The sequence below is a fragment of the Sceloporus undulatus genome, chromosome 5 (assembly GCF_019175285.1).
Source record: "Sceloporus undulatus isolate JIND9_A2432 ecotype Alabama chromosome 5, SceUnd_v1.1, whole genome shotgun sequence".
Lineage (NCBI taxonomy): Eukaryota > Metazoa > Chordata > Lepidosauria > Squamata > Phrynosomatidae > Sceloporus > Sceloporus undulatus.
In genome coordinates, this window is record NC_056526.1 from 22,840,588 (window position 1) to 22,860,089 (window position 19,502).

Sequence of the window (19,502 nt, forward strand, 5' to 3'; positions counted from 1 at the left end):
AAATGAACATATGAAAGATCTTTGAAAGAAAGGTAAGATAAGATATAATACATATCTTATGAAACTGGGTCAAATGTGGCAAAGCTTTAACAGTGCTGGTCCAAACTGGGAACAGCATTACTTTATTATCTGTGAGAAATAAATCAGGGTTCTGTTGTACGATTACTAGGAGCACTAAAATGTCACAAATTAGCAAGCTATTGAGCTGACTTCATCAGGCTGGGGAGTATAAAAGTTAAGTGATGGGGCAGAAGCAAGAAATCGGAAAATTTGAATAGATATAGGGCCAGACTCGTTTGCTGGAAACCTCTATGGCCTGCTACATTATGTAACTTTGTATACCTAGCTACTTAGCTTTATCATAACGGGTATGGCAGAACATTTGATTGTCCTGATACATAATCTGTACATCAGGACAGAATAAAGGGAAACAAAATGGTTTCTAATTGGCAAGGGGGGGGGTGTCAAGCAAGGCTACATTTTATCACCAATCTGTTTAACTTGTATGTTGAACATATCATATGTAAAACAAGATTAAACTTGGCAGAAGGAGGCATGAACATTGGAGGAAGGAACATCAACAATTTAAGATACGCAGATGACACCATGCTGTTAGCAGAAAATAGCAAAGACTTGGAACAATTACTGAAGAAATTCAAAGGAAGAAAGTGCAATGCAGGTTTACAACTGAACAACAAGAAAACAAAAATAATGATCACAATGATTTACATAACTTTAAAGTAGATAATGAAGGAACTGAAAATGTTAAAGATTTTCCATACCTTGGCTCATTTGGAATGGAGACTGCAGTTAAGAAATCAGAAGAAGATGGACTTGGAAGGGCAGCTAAGAAGGAATTAGACAAGATCTTGAAGTACAAAGATATATAATTGAATACTACATTTAGGACTGTCCACTCCATTGTATTTCCCATTTCAATGTATGGTTGTAAGAGCTGGACAGTGAAGAAAGTCGATAGGAACAAATCAATTAATTGGAAATGTGGTGCTGTACAACAGTCCTACAGATACCTACACGGACTGCTAAAAAGACTAACAAATGGGTCCTAGAGCAAATTAAGAACTCTTTGTTGAAACAAGGATGACCAAACTGAGATTTTCATAAGATGTCATGACTCACTTGAAAAGACAATAATGTTTGGTAAGTTAGAAGGCAGCAGGAATAGAGGAAGACAGCATTCAAGTTGGATAGACTCAATCAAGGAAGCCATAGCCCTGAATCTGCTACACCTGAGCAGAGTGGTTCATGAAAGGGTGACTAGGGTGTCTCTCATTCATGGAATCACGATAATTAGAAGCTGACAGCAGTTAACTACAACAAAGCTATGGAAACACCTTTACTGAATTGTGAAGATGTGTAATGGGACATTAGCTAGAGTGTCTGATATGCATCGGTGCACAAGGCACACCAGCGTGTGGTGAATACTAGTGTACAATGTTCATTGGGGTGCATTATGCACTGATGTGCACCAGAAACAATCTGCATTGTACACTGATGCATATCATGCACTAATGTGCATCAGGCACTTTACTGACTCTGCTATAAAGTAACATAACAGCAGCCATCAACTGGATACAGGCATTGTGCACCTGTGCAATCCTAATTCCCACAGGCATAAATCCATTTATGAAGACCTAAGGCCCCAACAGGTTTTCCTTAAGGTTGCCATAAGCTGGAAATAACTTGAAGGCACACAACAACAACAACAATAACAACAACAACAGGACCCCAATAGAATTCCAATGGTTATATTTATTTAATTTATATCCCACCTTTCTCCTGACAGGGGACCGATGGCACTTTCCAAGATGGAGATTATATGAACTCCAGTGATACCTTTATTGGCCAACTGAAATGCACAATTGGAGATATTAGTCAGATGCCTGCATTATTTATTTATTTCATTTATATGCTGCCTTTCTCCCTGGAGGGTTCCAAGGCGGCTCACAGATAAAACATTTAAAATCTCAACAAAATTCAAACAATTAAACTATTATGTTGCTTTTGTCCTTGGAGGCTAACATCTCCAATTGTTTTTCTCCTGTTTTGTTTGTAACACTTTCCCTGAAGAGGAAGCCATGGAGCTTTGAAAGCTTGCAACAAGTATATTGTGCATTTTGGTTGTCCAGTAAAAGTATCACAGTTTGGTGAATTTTTGCTTGAATTTGCTAAATGGCCAACACAGCTACCTCTGCATGTTTTTTTAAAAAAGAAATTATTATAACTCAGAAAAGTTTAATGTGGATTTCTGGCGCCCTCATGTGTTTGGTTCCTAGAATTTCTTTAGCACTCAGAATATATAAAATTTTCTACGAGTAAAAGTTTATTTGAGATCCAGCATGGCATAGTGGTTTGAGTGTTGCACTACAACTCTGGAGATCAGGGTTTGAGTCCCAGCTCTGCCATGAGACCCACTGGGTGACCTTGGGCAAGTCACACTCTCTCAGCCTCAGGTCGAGGCAATGGCAAACCTCCTCTGAACAAATCTGGTATAAGGGTTCCCATAAAGCGGAAAAAACTTGAAGGCACAGAACAACAACATGTGTGAATGTCAAATGACAATAAATAAGATTTGGAAGGGGGAAAACGCAAGACTTTAATCTGTGAACTTAAAGGGGGACTGGTTTACTAGAAATCCCAACCGCTTTTGACACTCCTGTGAAATAATAAATAAACTTCACCCCTCTGCCCCGCCTGGCTTCCCAATGGGATCCAGGCTGCCTCCACACTGCAGAAATAATCCAGTTTGACACTGCTCTAACTGCCATGGCACAATGCTATGCAATTCTGGAAACTGTAGGTTTGTGCGACATTTAGCCTTCTCTGTCAGAGAGCTCTGGTGCCACTATAAACTACAATTCCTAGTATTCCCTAGCACTCAGCCAGGGCACTTAGAGTGGTGTCAAACTGGATTATTTCTGCAATGTGTATTGAACCTAAAATAGTGTCAAACTGGATTATTTCTGCAGTGTGTTTTAGACCTAAAAGTGGTGTCAAACATGATTACTTCTGCAGTGTGTTTTGGAGCAAAAACGGTGTCAAACTGGATTGTTTCTGCAATGTGTTTTGAACCTAAAATGGTGTCAAACTGGATTATTTCTGCAGTGTGTTTTGGACCTAAAAGTGGTGTCAAACTGGATTACTTCTGCAGTGTGTTTTTGGACATAAAACAGTGTCAAACTGGATTATTCCTGCAGGGTGTTTTGGACCTAAAAGGGGTGCCAAACTGGATTATTACTCCTGCAGTGTGGCTTCAGAGGCTGCTTTGAAGGTTTTCTCTCTCTCAGTCTCTCTGTGCTTCTCAGGTAAGAAAGAAAATGGCGGGGCTTGTTCAGGAGAATCAGGGATAGGCTCAGTCAGAGGTCCATCAAGCTCTCGACCAATGGGAAGAGCGAACGAGGGGCTGAAAGGCGGGGACCCGGAAGAGTGGGCGCAGCCGGCTGAGTCTCTGGTCGCCTCTTAGTGGAAGCTGAAAGGCCTGGCAGCCGCCATTATGTTCCAGTTTTTGGTGAGTCTTTTCATTGTGAGGAGCTCGGGGCCTGGAAGCCATTATAGGAGGAGAGGAAGAGCAGCCAGAGGATGAAGACTGAGGCCCAAAACACACTGCAGCAGGAATAGCCCAGTCTGAGACTGCTTTAACTGCCCTGGCTCAGTGCTAGGGAATCCTGGGAACTGTAGTTCTGTGAGATATTTAGAGAGAGCTCTGGGGCCACAATAAACTACAGTTCCCAGGATTCTCTAGCAGTTAAAGCAGTCTCAAACTGGACTGTTTCTCCAGTGTGTTTTGGACTTATTATGTCTCACAAAACTACATATCCCAGAGGTATATTTGGTATTGTGTTTTAAATTGTATTGTTTTATACCTGTTTGCCACCTTGAGTCTCTATATTGGGAGAAAGACGAGATATAAGATAATAATAATAATAGCAGCAATAATAATAATAATAATAAGCAATAATGACCAAGGAAACTCTGCTTTCCTTCCCATATAATGCCAAGTGGCAGCCTACTTAGGAGGGGGAAAAAACCCGTACAAAGAATGGGATTTATTACTGAGCCTTCATCCACACTGGAGAAATAATCCAGTTTGACACCACTTTAACTGCCACGGCTCAATGCTATGGATTCCTGGGACTTGTAGTTTGTTGAGGGAGCTTTAGGGAGAGGAAGAGCGGCAAATGAACGAATTAATAATTTTAATTTGTAAGCCACTCTTTTTTCCCAATTTTTTGGGGGGAAATGGGATATAAATGTAATAATAATAATAATAATAATAATTGGGAGGAAGGCACCATTGCAAAGAGTGGCATTGCCTTCTGGGGCTGCATCCACACTGCAGAAATCATCTATGTAAGTTAGTTTAACACTGCCTTAACTGCAGTGGCTCCATTTTGGGGTTTGTAGTTTGTTTTGGCAGCAGAGTGTTCTCAGGAGAGGAAGAGCAGCGAATGAATGAATGAATAATTTTGATGTGTAAGTTGCTTTGTGTCCCAATTTTTTTTTGGGGGGGGGGAGCGGTATACAAATAAATATTAATAATAAGCAATAATGATGAAGGAAAAGCTGCTCCCCCATCATATAATACCAGGTGGCAGTCTTGTAGGTGCCTGCCTGGGAAGAAATCCTACCATTACAAAGAGTGGGGTTTACTTCTGAGCCTGCATCCACACTGCAGAAATAATCCTGTTTGATACTGTTTTAACTGCCATGGCTCCTTCTTGGGATTTGTAGTTTGTTGTGGCACCAGAGCTCTCTGACAGAAAAGACTAAAAGTCTTACAAAACTGCGTATCTCAGGGTTCATAGCATGGAGCCATGGCAGCTAAAGTGTTGTCAAACTGCATTATTTCTGTAGTGCTGAATCTGCACTGCAGAAATAATACAGTTTGACACTGCTTTCATGGTCCTGGCTCCCTCCTATGTGGGGCAGCAGAGCACTCTGACAGAGAAGGCTAAATGTCTCACAGAACTACAGATCCAAGGATTCCATAGCATGGAGTTATGGCAGTTTAAGCAGAGTCTGGATTATTTCTACAGTGCGGAGGCAGCCCAAGAGTGCATTTACATTGTAAAAATAGTGCAGTTTGACTGCACTTTAGCTGTCATGGCTCCATGCTATGGAGTTCAGGGATTTGTAGTTTGTTGTAGCACTCTCTGACAGCAAAGGCTAAATGTGTTACAGAACAACAAATCCCAGGATTTGTTAGCATGGAGCCATGGCTCTTAAAATGGTGTAAAACTGCAGTGAAGATGAGAGTCAGTATAGGTAGGATTCGAATCTGTAGCAGCCTTGCAAGTGAAAATATATAGCAATCCTTTCCCAGCTACCTTCTCATTTTGAATTATTTCCCACCTGATTTGTCAAAAATGTAAACTTCTTACCTCTTTGTAAAATCAACTGTTATTGTAACTTCAGTGTGGAACTTATATTTTTGAACTACAGCCCCCAGAATCCCCTGGCCAGCAGTCCTGCTGACTGGGAGTTGTTACTCCTGCCTCCAGGTTACACAGCATATGTTGCATCCACACTGCAGAAATAATCCAATTTGACACCACTTTAACTACCATGGCTCAATGCTGTGGGATTTTGGGAAGTGTAGTTTTATGAGATACATAGCCTTCTCTATGAGAGAGCTCTGCTGCCACAATAAATTGCAATTCCCAGACTTCCATAGCATTGAGCCATGGCAGTTAAAATGGTGTCAAACTGCATTATTTCTGCAGGGTGGCTGCAGCCATAGATATGTTACAGAAGTTGGTTTGCTTCATCAGTAGCCTTCATACTACCCTCTAAAGCTGGCAAAGCTCTCTGAGCAATTTATATATCAGTAAAAGACAGATAGACCCTTGCATTCATATTATAATCTAAGAAAGGCATGGCATAAAAGGAAAGAGGGACAGGGCAGGAAAAGGAAAAGAAGAAAACAAAAGCAGAAAGTTCTTCATGTTAGCATGCTGTTGAACCTGGTAGACTGGGTGCAGGATGACCATGGCTGCTTCTCATGGAGCTGGCTTCTCAGAAGGACTGATGGTGGCCCTTCTTTCCCTCTTTCCTAGGCTGGTGGAATGGTTGCTAGTTGATGGCTGGGGAAGAAGCAAAATCTAGTGTCTGTAAACAAGTCATATTGAAGTAGCTTAGTAAAAATGTGAATGAGGTTATCAAGAGGGTTTTGTGGGCCCGCAAAAATTGTTAATATGCATCTGTCCTCATCAAGGTTTTTCCCCCGAGACAAAAGCAACTGCAGAATTGTCTTTCCATGGGGAAGCTACCATTTTTAATCTATGTATGCACTCTCCCTCTTGATATCAGTTATGTGCAGCATGGCAACATCTTCCATATGTGATACAAACCTTTATCTCTCTTGTACAAAACACAAAACAGTCTTCTTGGGGTTGTGAATTGCAGCAGAAAGTTGGTCTTGTCTTATAGTATTTGTAAAGCACTTTAACACTAGGCATTGTATGACATTAACCCAGGTATCATGTATGGATGCATGCATTCCTTCTTGTTTAGGACTAGTGTAACTGTTAATACTTTGGTCTTTTTCTCCTTGGTATTGGCAGAATATTGATCCTCTCTGTTTTAGCTCCTGTCCATGTGCTTTCTGGATCAATGCTGTAGTTTCTTTGTACCAGTTTTTGGTCAGACTTACCAAGGAACTTTTGTCCCTGGATTCTGCTGTGCATCTGAAAATTTTTATCTTGATGAAACCTCACACCTGTAGTATTTGCTGAGCCAGTGTTTCAGAGTGTCCACAACATGTTTAAAGTTTGAATTGCTTTAAGAAGTGTTAGTAAGAAAACAAGATTATGTCTACATCCAAAGTTCAACTCAGTTGTGTTCAGGTGTTTGCCTGAATACATGAGTGCAGGGTAGAGCGGAGGTGGGAAACTTGTGGCTCTCCAGATTTTGTTAAACTGAAGCTTCCATTAGCCCTGGCCACACTGTGAGGGATGATGGAATTGCAGTCCAACATCTGGCGGGCCACACATTTCTCATCTGTAGAGTACAGGGATAAATGAGGGAGCTCCGAAAGGGAGCTCTCTTTACATTCACTTGAATATGAGAAGAACACTCCACATGGCTGGAGATCTTTCTTTTTTTAGGATCTTGGGTTGTGTGGAGCATTCAAATAACATTTAAGTGAACAAGCATAACATCCCTTTGCAGGGTGTTACCCAACATAGCAGGGTTTGGGGTTTGATGTGGCATACATGAGTATGGATGTAGGAGGCAAGATCAGCACATGGAACCTTATCCTACTACCCACCTATCATCCTCACATATTCAAGCAAATGCCAGATCAGGAGTCACAAAGTTAGGAATTTTACTCAACCTACTACTAGTTTTAAAGAGGTGTCAAACATAAAACATCAGTGCTCACCTTTTACAGGCTAGAAAAACATTCAGATGCTCTCCAGATAGTTCAGAAGAGGCGGCAACTGCAGATCCCAAGAGGGCTTGGCTAGGGTAAGCTGACCAACCATTAAAAGTTTTTCTTCAGAGGAGCACACAGAGACCAACTGGTAAGAACTGTGTTCTTCTTCTGCGCTGTCACCAGCAGGCTTCCCAGGTGCAGAAAGTGTGTTGGGAAAAGGAAAAGAGAAAAAAGACAGCCCCTCTCCTGCTGGGTCTTGTGCAGCAGGTGCAGAGGGCACAACACAAGAAGAGGCAGCACATACTATATGTATAGTAACCATCTGCACTAAAAAACTAACCAAGAAACAATGATCCTTAGAGAAGATGCCCACTGATTTTCCTCTTCCCACTCATTCCTTGATAAGTAGGCTGTAAGACACCCAAAGAATCTTCCTTATTTTTTCTGCAGTATGTTTAGCAGAGTTGCTTTGGTCATTTTATAATCAGGCACCGGAAGGTTGAGAGAAGAGCATAACCTTGAATTGGAAAGAAACATCAGGATTTGTTTGAATAAAGCAGTTGATATTCTTTTAAAAAATGTTTCCTGTATATGAGAACATATGTTTGAGGATACTTAAAATATTCTAGCCCAGTAAGAATCTTGGGGTGTCATACCTGGTTTCCTCTCTTAAAGACCACAGCTTTGTGATGCCACATGCACCTTCTATGCAGAAAGTCCTATATTCATTCTGTGGAGGTAGATAATTACTGAGCTAGAAGGATTGATGGTCAGAAATGGTGTGAGTCAGCTACCTATTCTCACAACAGATAGAGAGGTAGGACAGTGAGAAAAATGTGACTGAAATATGTCTTATAAATGCAGTGAATCAAAATAAACTATATCCTAAAAAGCAATCCTAAAGTCTCAATAAGAAGTAAGAGCTATTGGGAATCCTGCATGGAATTGCACTGTTAAATGCAATCTGGCCTACCTGCAATAAACATATTACCTATTACATCTGTCAAACTTGCATCTGTAGAACCAGCAGTTGATTTACCAAATACCCGTTCATTCATTGGTTTTATTCTAGTTGGGACTGATCAAGAGTGTTACAGGACTGTGGCTCCTAGTATTCCTCAGCACTGGTGATGCTGGCTAGGGCTGCAGTTTAGCAGTATCTGGAGAGTTGTGATTTGTTTCAGTGAATTAGATTTACACCAAAGGATTGCATCCAGTGGTGTCATTCCACTGATGGAATTTTTTCCATTAATGTACCTGTAACGCATTGTAGAATGTGGGGCCTTTTCACATTACACAGTTTGAAATGATAGAGCTACATTCTGTGGAATTCTAGAGTATGTAATTTTGTGAAACTCTAGAACTTGGGGCTTGGGGAAGTATCATCGTAAAAAGAGATTGACAAATCTGTTAAATGGACGGTAAAGTTTTTGTACTGTATTTGGTGTAATACCGGTAACTATGTTTTTAACAATAATTTTTTTTTTAAAAAAAGGAAACTCTAGAACTTTTAAACTCCTTGTCCTAGGATTCCATAACTGAAATATGGTAGATAAAGTGGAATCATAGTGCTATAAATTGTATAGTATGAATAGGTCCTTGGGCATGTGGCTTGCCTGCCATGTCTTTTAACACGTTTCTCAGTCTTTGGTCTTCCAGTAGTTTTGGCTTTCAGCTCCCAGGAATCCCAGTAGTTTGTGATTCAGGGAACTTAAGAACCATATCTGGAGAACCAGTGTTGGGTAACAACTGTTCTAGTAGCTTCCTTCATGCCATTGGTATCCTCACAAACACTGAACAATCAAATATAGCCAAAGATATATCCTGCCATCTTGGTCATAGGATGACGAATGCATGCAACACAACATACTTCAGCTCTTCTCAAAGCACCATTTGGGAAGCACTAGCTTATAAATGGTTTCATCTGTTCATATTTAATATCTATCTGTCTGTCAGTATACATATCAAATTTTAAAATTATAATTTGTTTTTCCTCTCTTATTTGTTCAGTTCACATAATTTGGATTCTGATTTTAGTAGAGAAGTCAGCTTTTGTTGACATTAGTTTTTGCCATTTGTTGCAATTCAAGACAATCTCTTTAAGGATTGCTGTGTTTCTTTGAGCTTAGTTCTCTGATGACATTTCTTCTTCCTCTGACAAAGTGGTGGAGGAGACTCTCAACCGAACCTTAAATATTTTTGGTTTGAACGAGAGATTGCTTGAGTCTTGTGTGGGCAAATCCATGATAAAAATCACTTCTACTTAAGGCTTTCTGATTTGTGTTTGACAACCGGAAGAATGGAGAAAGGAAAAGCTGATATATTCTGTCTTCCCTTCTGTGTTTAGTGTATGAAGTCTCAGATCTTCCATCTTCTTGCTTAAGACTGTTGCAAGGAGATAAAGGGATAATCTTATAAACTGTCCTTTTGTCTTGATTTTTTTAAGGACTTCAGTAATTGCATACTTCTTTTTAAGGCTATGCATAAAATTAGGATCATTATGGGAAGCTCTGTGAATTCTCACCAGTCCTCAGCTGTCCTTAACTTGCCATGTACAGTACTGTATATTGTTAGTTATCAACTGTGCTGGAGGCTTTTCTCTCTTTCATATTATTTAAATCCAGATACAGTTGGCATAGGCAACCTCTTCAGATGTTTTGGTGCTCTTCAGATGTTTTGGACTACAGCTTCCATCAGTCCTGCCTGCACACCAGTAAAATAAATAATGGTAATCATATTCCAAAATGTCCAGGATGTATTTATTTGAAGGAAGGTTGCAGCGTATCAGAAAATGGGCTGAGGGGCAGTCCCCACAAGGTTTTTCTTTCTGCAAGAACTGAGGTTTTTAATACTTTGAAATAAACAGACCAGATCCTGTAGCTGCCAGCATTCTGGCAGACTACTTTTTATATTGCAATGGAAGCAGCTAAAGTACAGCTTTGTACAGTGTCACTCAAGATGGCAAGTGGGATACTTGTGCGATGGTTCTCCTGAAAACTCTTTCTGGTGGCTGTGGGGTCATTTATAAATAAATTTTGCTAATACGTCACAGATCTTTCCCTCCTGGGTGATGAAATAGCATGAACTTTTTTTTTCCTCCTTGGGTGAACATTTTTCTGGTTTCAGCCAAAGACAAAAGGTCATTTTTTTTAACTAAACAAAAATACTCAAATATTTTTGGTATTCTAGGAACCAAATTTGGTTGTCTTCTCCTTATCCAGAAACCAGCAAAATTGAGCTTGTGGACCAGATGTGAGAAGCCATGAGAACCAGATATGGTCCCTCAGAAAAGGAGAGGAAGAGGGGTTCATGAAAGAATGCAGCACAAGGGAAAAACAAAATAGAAAACAAATATAGGTAGAAGACTAAAAAAGTGTTTTTGTGCCCGTTGGAAGATACGGACAAATCTTCTTGTGGCCAAATGAGCACAGCCAATAACTAAGAAGCACATATTGTTTTCATATAGGTTTTTGGTCTGTGGTTTGCCTTAAAAATTTTCTGTTAAAAACTGTGCCAGTGTGATGCTCCAGGAAGCATGTGGCAAAACATAAGTACAGTCAGTTTTTCCAACCGCTACTGATGGAATGATGATGGTATGCATTTTGCGTTCCTCTGGCCTAAAGAAAAGAAGCCAGCATTGCTCTAGCAGGGACAAGGTAGCTTTGGTTCATCTTGTTCTTCATATGGGTGAGGCTTTTAGCTTTATTCTCTTTCCATTCAACACTCCCCCACTGCCTGAGCTATAGAAGGAGGTGCAAAATTGAGATGCTCATTTCTGGAAAGGTATTCTCTAAGTAATAATAATAAAAATAATAATAATAGGATTTATTTATATGCTGCCCAATCACTGGGAATATTGTGGGGATAGCAGAGGGGCATTTCTGTAACCAACTGAACATAGGGGGAATGCACCATAAGTTTGGAAGAGTACGGTGAGAATAAAGAGGAAAGTGTAGAAATGCATAAAGCGTGGGGTCTCAATGGCAGGTATATCTTTTCCAGAGCTAAGAATGGGTTTTAAAAATTATTACAGTTGTGTAGCACATGGGAAAGTTAGCTTTTTTTGGGGGGAAGCCAACTTCTAAAATGCTCCATCATCCAGTATGGTTGCTTTTGACACTGGCCAAGCTGCCTGGGGATTTCTGGGATCTGTAGTCTGGACTAGGGCCTTTTCCATGCTTTATCAGTATGAGGCTGAATTATATGATGGAAATATTGTTGTGTGTCAGAATGAAGCATGTGTGTCAGAATGAAACATTGGTGTGTGTACACACTGGAAGGAGTAGCTGGAAACAGAAACATAATGTCTCTTGGCTTTCTTGAAGTTCAGAGCTATTTTTGGTCAAAGAATGCAACAAATAACTTTGGGGTACATTGTGTGTTTGCAAGTACACACTGGTGTGTTATGCCAGTCCAGTAAAGTGTAAACAAAGTAGTCACCTTCATTTGATGTGTTCAAAGAAGCCAGCAGCTTTTTATATTTATCTTTGGAATTCAGGGTGGGTTTTTAATTACTGACTGGGGGATTCTGAGAAATGTTGTCAATAATGTGAATTGTTCAAGCTCTGGTTAGAATAGAAGATATTGGCTTGAGATTCATGTGTGTGTAGCTGTCTATACTTGATTTGCCAGGTGTCCCTTATTAAATCCTTATTTGCGAGTTAGAAAACTTCATTTTATAGAAACTGATCTGGATGACACACACACACACACACACACACACACACACACACACACACATATATAATATTTTGGGGTGTGGTCCATAACCACAGAAATGTGTGGCTCATTTAATTTATGAATGTGGGCAGTATGTTCATCTTACAGAGAAATACATTGCTAAGTTTGTTGAAATCAGCACTTTCATTTGGCAGTTTGGTAGAACACAAACTTTTAAGTATCTGCTTTCTGATTGCCGACTCTGGATGTCATTAATCTCGGCTACTCTTCATTGTTATTTTGGAACCTGTCACTAGTCCATACACACATGTGTAAGAGTGAATATGTGCATGTGTGTTAAGGCAGTTTTCTATACAATACAATTGGCTTACAATTGGACAGCATTAGTTAAAAATAAATCCTGCTTGTTTAGTAGAACTTTACCCTAGGAAAATGTACTTAGGGTGACCTGTTCAACTTGTCTTGTAGCTTGTGAGGTTGTCGCTTGCCCTTCCCCAATCTGAGTTTCTTTGGAATAAAAAGGCCAGCTATGGCAAATAGATTCAAAAGAAAAATATAAAAACACTTGGTAGCTTTTTTTGTCTTGTAAGTCTGAATAGGCACCTTTCAACTAATGAAGGTTAAGTGAATGTTGCCATCTTCATTACTTAACAGGTAAGACCAAGTAGCAGAGGTACAGTAGCACTTTGGAACAAAGTAGCAAAGTAGCACTTTGGAACAGGAAAGAAGAGTGAATTAGTAGGTTAGAAATGGTTCCTTAGACTGCCTTTAAAAAGCTATAACACCCAGCCCAGAAGATGTCAGCATCTGCTGCCTTTCAGAACATGTGCAGTGATATTTTAGGAGAAGCAGCAAATTTTTGAGATGCAGCTTAAGGAAAGCAATGGAACTTCTTTTAAATATTTGCTCATTATCTACTGTTTGGTCATTTGACGTTCCCTGTGTAATTACGAGGTTTGTATTGGTTATGAATTGGCTTGTATGAGAAAAACCTATGGCCTGAAACATACCATAATGTACAATTATGTTCTAGAACAGTAGTTCTCAAACTGTGCCCTTTAAGAGATTTTGGACTTCATCTCCTAGAAGCCTCAGCCAGGTTGGCCAATAGTCTGGGATTCTGGGAGCTGACGTCCAAAATCTCTTAAAGGGCACAGTTTAAGGCTCATTGCTCTAGAACTTGCTAGTTTTCTGCCTCTTAGTCCTTTTTTTCTGTGTGTGCATTATGGCTTGGCAAAGTTATTTTTTAGACCAGAACTTCCAGAATTCATACTGACTGAGGGATTCTGGGAGTTGTAGTCCAAGTTCTAGTGTGTTTGCATGTTGAATGCATAAAATAGCTTTTGGAAACTAATAAGAAAATTTCTGAGTTGAATGTGCAGTTTCTGGGCACATAAATGGCAGGTCTGAAGCCTTAAAAGAATTGAACTCCATGAACAATGCTTTATGTACAGCATAACTCTTGCAGATCATCACTTCTATCACCATGCCAAACAACCATGTTGACATTTTGTTACATTCATCTGCAGCAGGTGGATGCTGAGTAAGTGTACAATGTGGATCATAGAAGTCAGATTTGTATTGAAATATATCCTGTCTACATCAGAACGTGAGCTAAGGGAGAACTCAGAAGCTAAGGGAAGAACCATAGTTCATTGGTGGCACATTGTATTCAAATGCATATGTTGCATTAGTTGTCTTCCTTCCATAAAGGACAAGAAGTTTTATTAGCTTTTTTCCAGTAAAATATAGACCTTGCACAAAAATACATAACATGAATGTTGCCAGGGTAATATAAAAATCAACTGAAAGATTTTTAATTCTGTATCATCATGCCAACAAGTCACAGATTAATAATTGTGACCTACAAAAAAAGGTGGGGCAATTAGATTTGATTTTCTGCAGAACTGTTCAGTGTTGACAACAGGAATGTGTGGCCATGACAGGAGACATGAACTCTAATTATTATTTCATTCCTTTGTAGCTGGATAGTGATTAGGGGGGGAAATGTCAGACTTTATAAGTTGCTGTTCTGATGTAGGGACGCAGGCAGAGATCCCTAAACAATTTTATTAGCCCAGCCTTCCAGTGTGCTGAATGTCAGAAGATGGTGTGATTATTCCCAAGCTGTTAGACAACTGATAAGTTTAAAATCTATTATGACCACCCACAATTCATGGTAGTGTTACGATCTCTCACTGCACTCTTGCATTATCTGCTGAGTGTTCCATTATCTGATGCTGTTTCATCTGCTGGGTGTTCCATGCCTACATTTTAATACATTTCGTAGAGCCAGCATGGTGTAGCAGTCTGAGTGATGGACTACAAGTCTGGAGATCAGGGTTTGATTCCCTGCTTGAGCATAAATACCCACTCTCTCAGCCTCAGGGCAATGGCAAACATCCTCTGAAGAAATGTGTCAAGAAAATGCAATAGATTCGCCATAAGTCAGAAACGACTTGAAGGCACACAACAACAACAACAATGAATTGTAATAAAGGAGTCATTATGAAGTTTATTTCTTGAGTTGCAAACCTATTGTGACAGCAAGAGACCACAACTTTTCATACCAACAGTCCAAAGTGAAATTGTGTTGACCTTTCAGTTTTCAGAATTCACCATAAAAACTGTTAGACAAAAAGAGAGAGAGAGATACTTATTTGTTGTTGTTGTTGTGTGCTTTCAAGTTGTTTCCAACTTATGGAGAACCTATATGGGGTTTTCTTAGCAAGATGTGTTCAGAGGGAGTTTTCCATTGCCTTCTTACGAGGCTGAGAGAGTGTGACTTGGCCAAAGGTCACCCATTGATTTCTATGACTGAGGAGCGGGGATTCGAATGTCTCCACAGTCGGAGTCCAAAGCACAAACCACTACATCACACTGGCTTTCTGATAAAAGGGAAGACATTCACCTGAACAGGGACATTTTTACTAAGAAGATTTTTAAAATATTTTTTACTAATATTAAGACTAATAAAATAAATAACAAGATACTTGTTTTCTTCCGTAAATGTACAGAGTAAGCCCACTGTTGGTGAAAGTGCAATTTTTTGATTTGTTATTTTTCAGTTTCGTTGAAAACTATCACCCAAAATCTTTGGACTTTTGGACACCACCACCACCACTTGTGAAAGAATATACTTACAGCATTAGAAATTTTCTAACATTTGACAGATATTTGCCTGTTTATATAACTGCATTTCAGTGGAGTATTATACCATTGATAAATCATTTTAAAGCATTGACTTTTATGGCAAGTTGGAGACTGTAAGCCCTAAGGCAAGACTGGAAATGTAGGGTTTTTACTTCTAAGGGAGACTGTGAAAATGAGTTTTATCATAGTGTAAACCTCTTGAATTTAATTTTCATCTCTGCTTCCAAGCATCAAGTTCGTTACATGCCACAAGGAGTGAGAGATGAATTCTCTGTACTGTATCTGGAATAAATTGCATCCATCCTCTTTAAAGTGGACATGACAACTTGTTCAAATCACTTGTAAATTTGCTGGACATATGTTGTAATCCCCAATGTCAGTAAAACCTGCAGTTCTTTTCTGGCTGAGGAATAAATCCTCATACAGTGCAGCCATGAAACACAAGCCCTGAAACATTTTCACCACTTGTTGAAATATTTGATCCATGCTTTTAACATAACAATTTTTGAAGACTTTTTAAAAATGTATTATTATCCTGATGGAAGAGATTTAAGAAGCATATTTAAAAGATTAACTCCAAAATGTTGGGCTTGGAAAGCAGATACACAAAAGCAGTTAAATCCTTCTGCATGATATTGGGCTAGAATCAGAGCTTGGAAAATTCATTCTTTTAGACTGCAGTTCCAAAAATGTCCCTGCTAGTTTGGCCAGTCACAAAAGTAATGTGTCTGAGCTTTTGCTAGAATGGACTATGGGCCTGGTTGAAACAACTTCCTAGAGGCCCTGTTTCTGAATCACAGCATGACATCTACCAAGGGCCACACAACCTCACAGAGAGAACGCTTTCACTGGTGCTCTTTCTTTTCACTCTTGCCATTTTCCACATGTTTGTTTGTCAGATGGGAGGAACAAATGAGTGACAGTGGTACTAAGGATGTGGAGAAGGAGCAGCTGCTGCAAATCTCTCTGTGCCCAGCTGTTAGTTTACTCCAAGGATTACATCAATGCCCTGTGAATAATATAGGGGAACTCTAAAGGAGTAGCCCATATACTAAGAGCAAGTATTTTGTATGCTCTTTAAATCTGAAACTGCCATTTCTTCAAATGCTAGAAATTTACATTAATTCCAGTGCATTTTTAAATGGAAAATAGTGACTGCAGGAATTAATTTGTATAGAGGCATTCTGCATAGTGGAAGCCACTTGGTGAAAACATTGGTTGAAAATATGATAAACATTCTAATGAGAATCAGGTTTGTTTTGAAACATGGAAAGAAGACTGTCTTTAAAAGAACTCTAATGGGAAAGCCATGTTATGCTGTCATTTACAAATATGTGGAGAGGGAAAAAAATATGATCTTTCTCCTTTTTGTTTCTGCTTTAGGTTGGTTTTGCACTTGGTAATGTAGTTGGGATGTATCTTGCCCAGAACTATGATGTAAGTATTTTGCTTTTTTGCTACTGTTAAGTTTGAGACAGTGTTTGCTTTATCTGTTTCAGGATTTAAGAGAATCAGTTTACTTGGACAGACCTAGATTCATGGAGGAAAAGATACATGTATAAGTCTAGAAATTTAGATCAAAAAATTGACCCCAAAAATCTAGGTTGATTTATCTACAGGTCAGTTTAAGTACTGTATCTTAACTCTTATTTAAAAGAAGGAAACATCCCCCGGAGAAAGGCAAGAGTATAATCTGTCCTTGAAGCACCAACCCCCTCTACTCTCTCATCTATCCAGCCTTAAGAGTGAGCACAAAGAGTTATGTCTGCTGGAATTTTGTAAGTTCCTTAACATTGTTCTGCTTTGCTTCATCCTTTAGATCCTTTGCTATATGCCCCTAAGTGCTAGTCTCAAATTATCCACTGGTCATTCCAAAATTAATAATTTTGGCCTCCAAACCTGCCTTAATATAAGTTAAGTAAATGGGAAATTGGATTTTTAATGTACTGTATATATTCATGTATAAGACTAGAAATTTAGATTAAAATTGATCCAAAGAACCTGCTGACTTATCCACAGGTCAATATAAGTACACTGCTCCCTCGGGTTACGAAATTAATTCGTTCCGCGGCCGCTTTCGTAACCCGAAAAGCCTTCGTAAGCCGAAATGCCATAGGCGCTAATGGGGAAAAGCCGCGATTCCGTGCAAAAAAGCCGAAAAAAGCACCAAAATTTTTTTCGTAACCCGAAAAACATTCGTAACCCGGAACAATTATTTCCTATGGGATTTTTTCGTATCCCGGAAATTTCGTAACCTGGGTATTTCGTATCCCGAGGTACCACTGTACTGTATTTTAACACACACACACACACACACACACACGGTGAAAGGCAATAGGCAAGAGTTTAATCTGCCCTGGAAGCACTGATCCCCTTCTATTCTCGTCCATCCAGCCTTTAGTATGAACACAAATAGTTATGCCTGCTGAATTTTTGTAAGTTCTTTGACAATGTTTTCTTGTGTTTCATCCACTTTAGATCCTTTGTTACATGCCCCTAGGTTTTACCCTTGACTTATCCATAGGTCATCTCAAAATCCATAATTTTGGCCCCAAAACCTGCCATTAATTTATATATGAGATTGACGTATAGTCCAGTATATAAGGTATTAGCAATATGAAATAGGAGTGGGTAAGCTGGGATACCCAATTAGTTTGTGCTATACTCATTTCCACTGGAAGACATTCTCTTTCAAATTAATTCTTAGAAATTCTGATGTCCACTTCTGCTTTTTCATAGGTTCCGAATCTCGCAAAAAAACTTGAAGACATCAAGAGAGATGTGGAAGCTAGAAAGAAGCCCCCAAATGACAAATGATGATGACTTAGTCCCATCTATATTAAATGCTGATGATATAGGTTGCCACTGGGCCACAGGTGCCAAACCTTAATGTGGATTTTGTGGATCTTTCCAAGTCTAATCTTGGAGAACCTCAACTGCCCTCCAGCTGACGTGTTGCCTCATCCCATTGGACCTTCCAGGATATTTGACCTTTTTTTTTACTATCCCCAATGATAAGAAAAACAGAGGAGACAGAGAAATTGAATTTTTGTTCTTAATGATGTGCTCAGTATTTTCTAGTCAGTATTAATGTATTGTAGGCATAGAGTAATGAAATGTGTTTATTATTCCAATTCACCATACAATGTTGTTGTTACAAGGGCTCAAGAATGAAACTGAAGGAAGTCAATCATGAAAGAGCATCCAAAGATAACCTGTTTCCAAATTTACTTGGGAGCACAGCTGTACAATTCTTTTTAATAACCTGTTTATAAACATACCTAATCACTGATTAAAATTCTCTTTTTTCCTGAATTGAGTGCTTGCTGATTTTAACTTTGTTAGATGTTGTGCCTCATATAGTCAACTGTTTTGTGCCACATAAAATGAGTGAAACGCTGAGAAATTGAGAGGTATGAAACTCAGTTTTGTGAGTTGTTTTCACCCATTCTCTGTCTGTCTTGTGGACATTTTGTTCAGTAGCTTTCATGAAATACTTTAAGTAGCTATTTATTGTGCACTCCACTTCTGCAGTAGATTCCTATAATGCTTTGTTGATGGCCAAGGCTTTACATCACATTGTGTAAAGTTTGCAGTGTGTTTTTAATAGCTTGAATATAGAGTAGCTTTTATGCCAATAGATATTGCCACTCAGAGGTTGATATGCTAAACACTTCAGGAGTCTTGTGGGATCTTGTAATATTCTGAAGAGTCTGATCCATTCAAATCCAGTCAAATTAGATTCATGGGTGTGCTGAAGCCAAACAAGTCATTGGTGATACTATATACAGCTTTACTGGTTACAGGTATATGGCAAATGTGATGCTAGATGGGAATTTGGTAGATACCATGGACTGCCAAAAAACAAACAATTAAATGGGTCCAAGAGCAAACCAAGTCTGAATTCTCCCTAGAACCAACATGACTAAACTGAAACCTGAGAAGACATGGCTCACTAAAAATACAGTAATGCTTGACATATGGTAGAAGGCAGTAGGAGAAGAGGAAAGCTGCATTACAGGTAGACAGACTCAAGGAAGCCACAGCCCTGAGTACCCTTAGGCCATTAGATGGTCTCCCTGTAGGGGCAAGACAAAGGAGCACTCTACTAGGTGGGGATTATGTAGCCCACCATACCTTACTTTTTGAAACTATAGTGAAACACAGGTTAGGAGTGGGGAAACACCATTTTCCTCCCTGAAGACAGGTATGTTCTTTTCTGTCAGTTCAAGTGGTGATAGGAAGATGCCTGTTGTCGGGAGGGAAAGTA

The 19,502-nt window shown here is 39.3% G+C and overlaps 1 protein-coding gene across 1 annotated transcript; it reads left to right on the forward strand.

Moving 5' to 3' along the window:
- The first annotated feature begins 3,408 nt into the window (after positions 1-3,408).
- On the forward strand, positions 3,409-18,547 carry STMP1 (short transmembrane mitochondrial protein 1). Its single transcript, XM_042470399.1, has 3 exons — positions 3,409-3,529; positions 16,616-16,669; positions 17,972-18,547. The coding sequence occupies exons 1-3, from the start codon at positions 3,515-3,517 to the stop codon at positions 18,047-18,049; spliced, it is 147 nt and encodes a 48-aa protein (XP_042326333.1). The 5' UTR covers positions 3,409-3,514; the 3' UTR covers positions 18,050-18,547.
- The last annotated feature ends 955 nt before the right edge of the window (positions 18,548-19,502 follow it).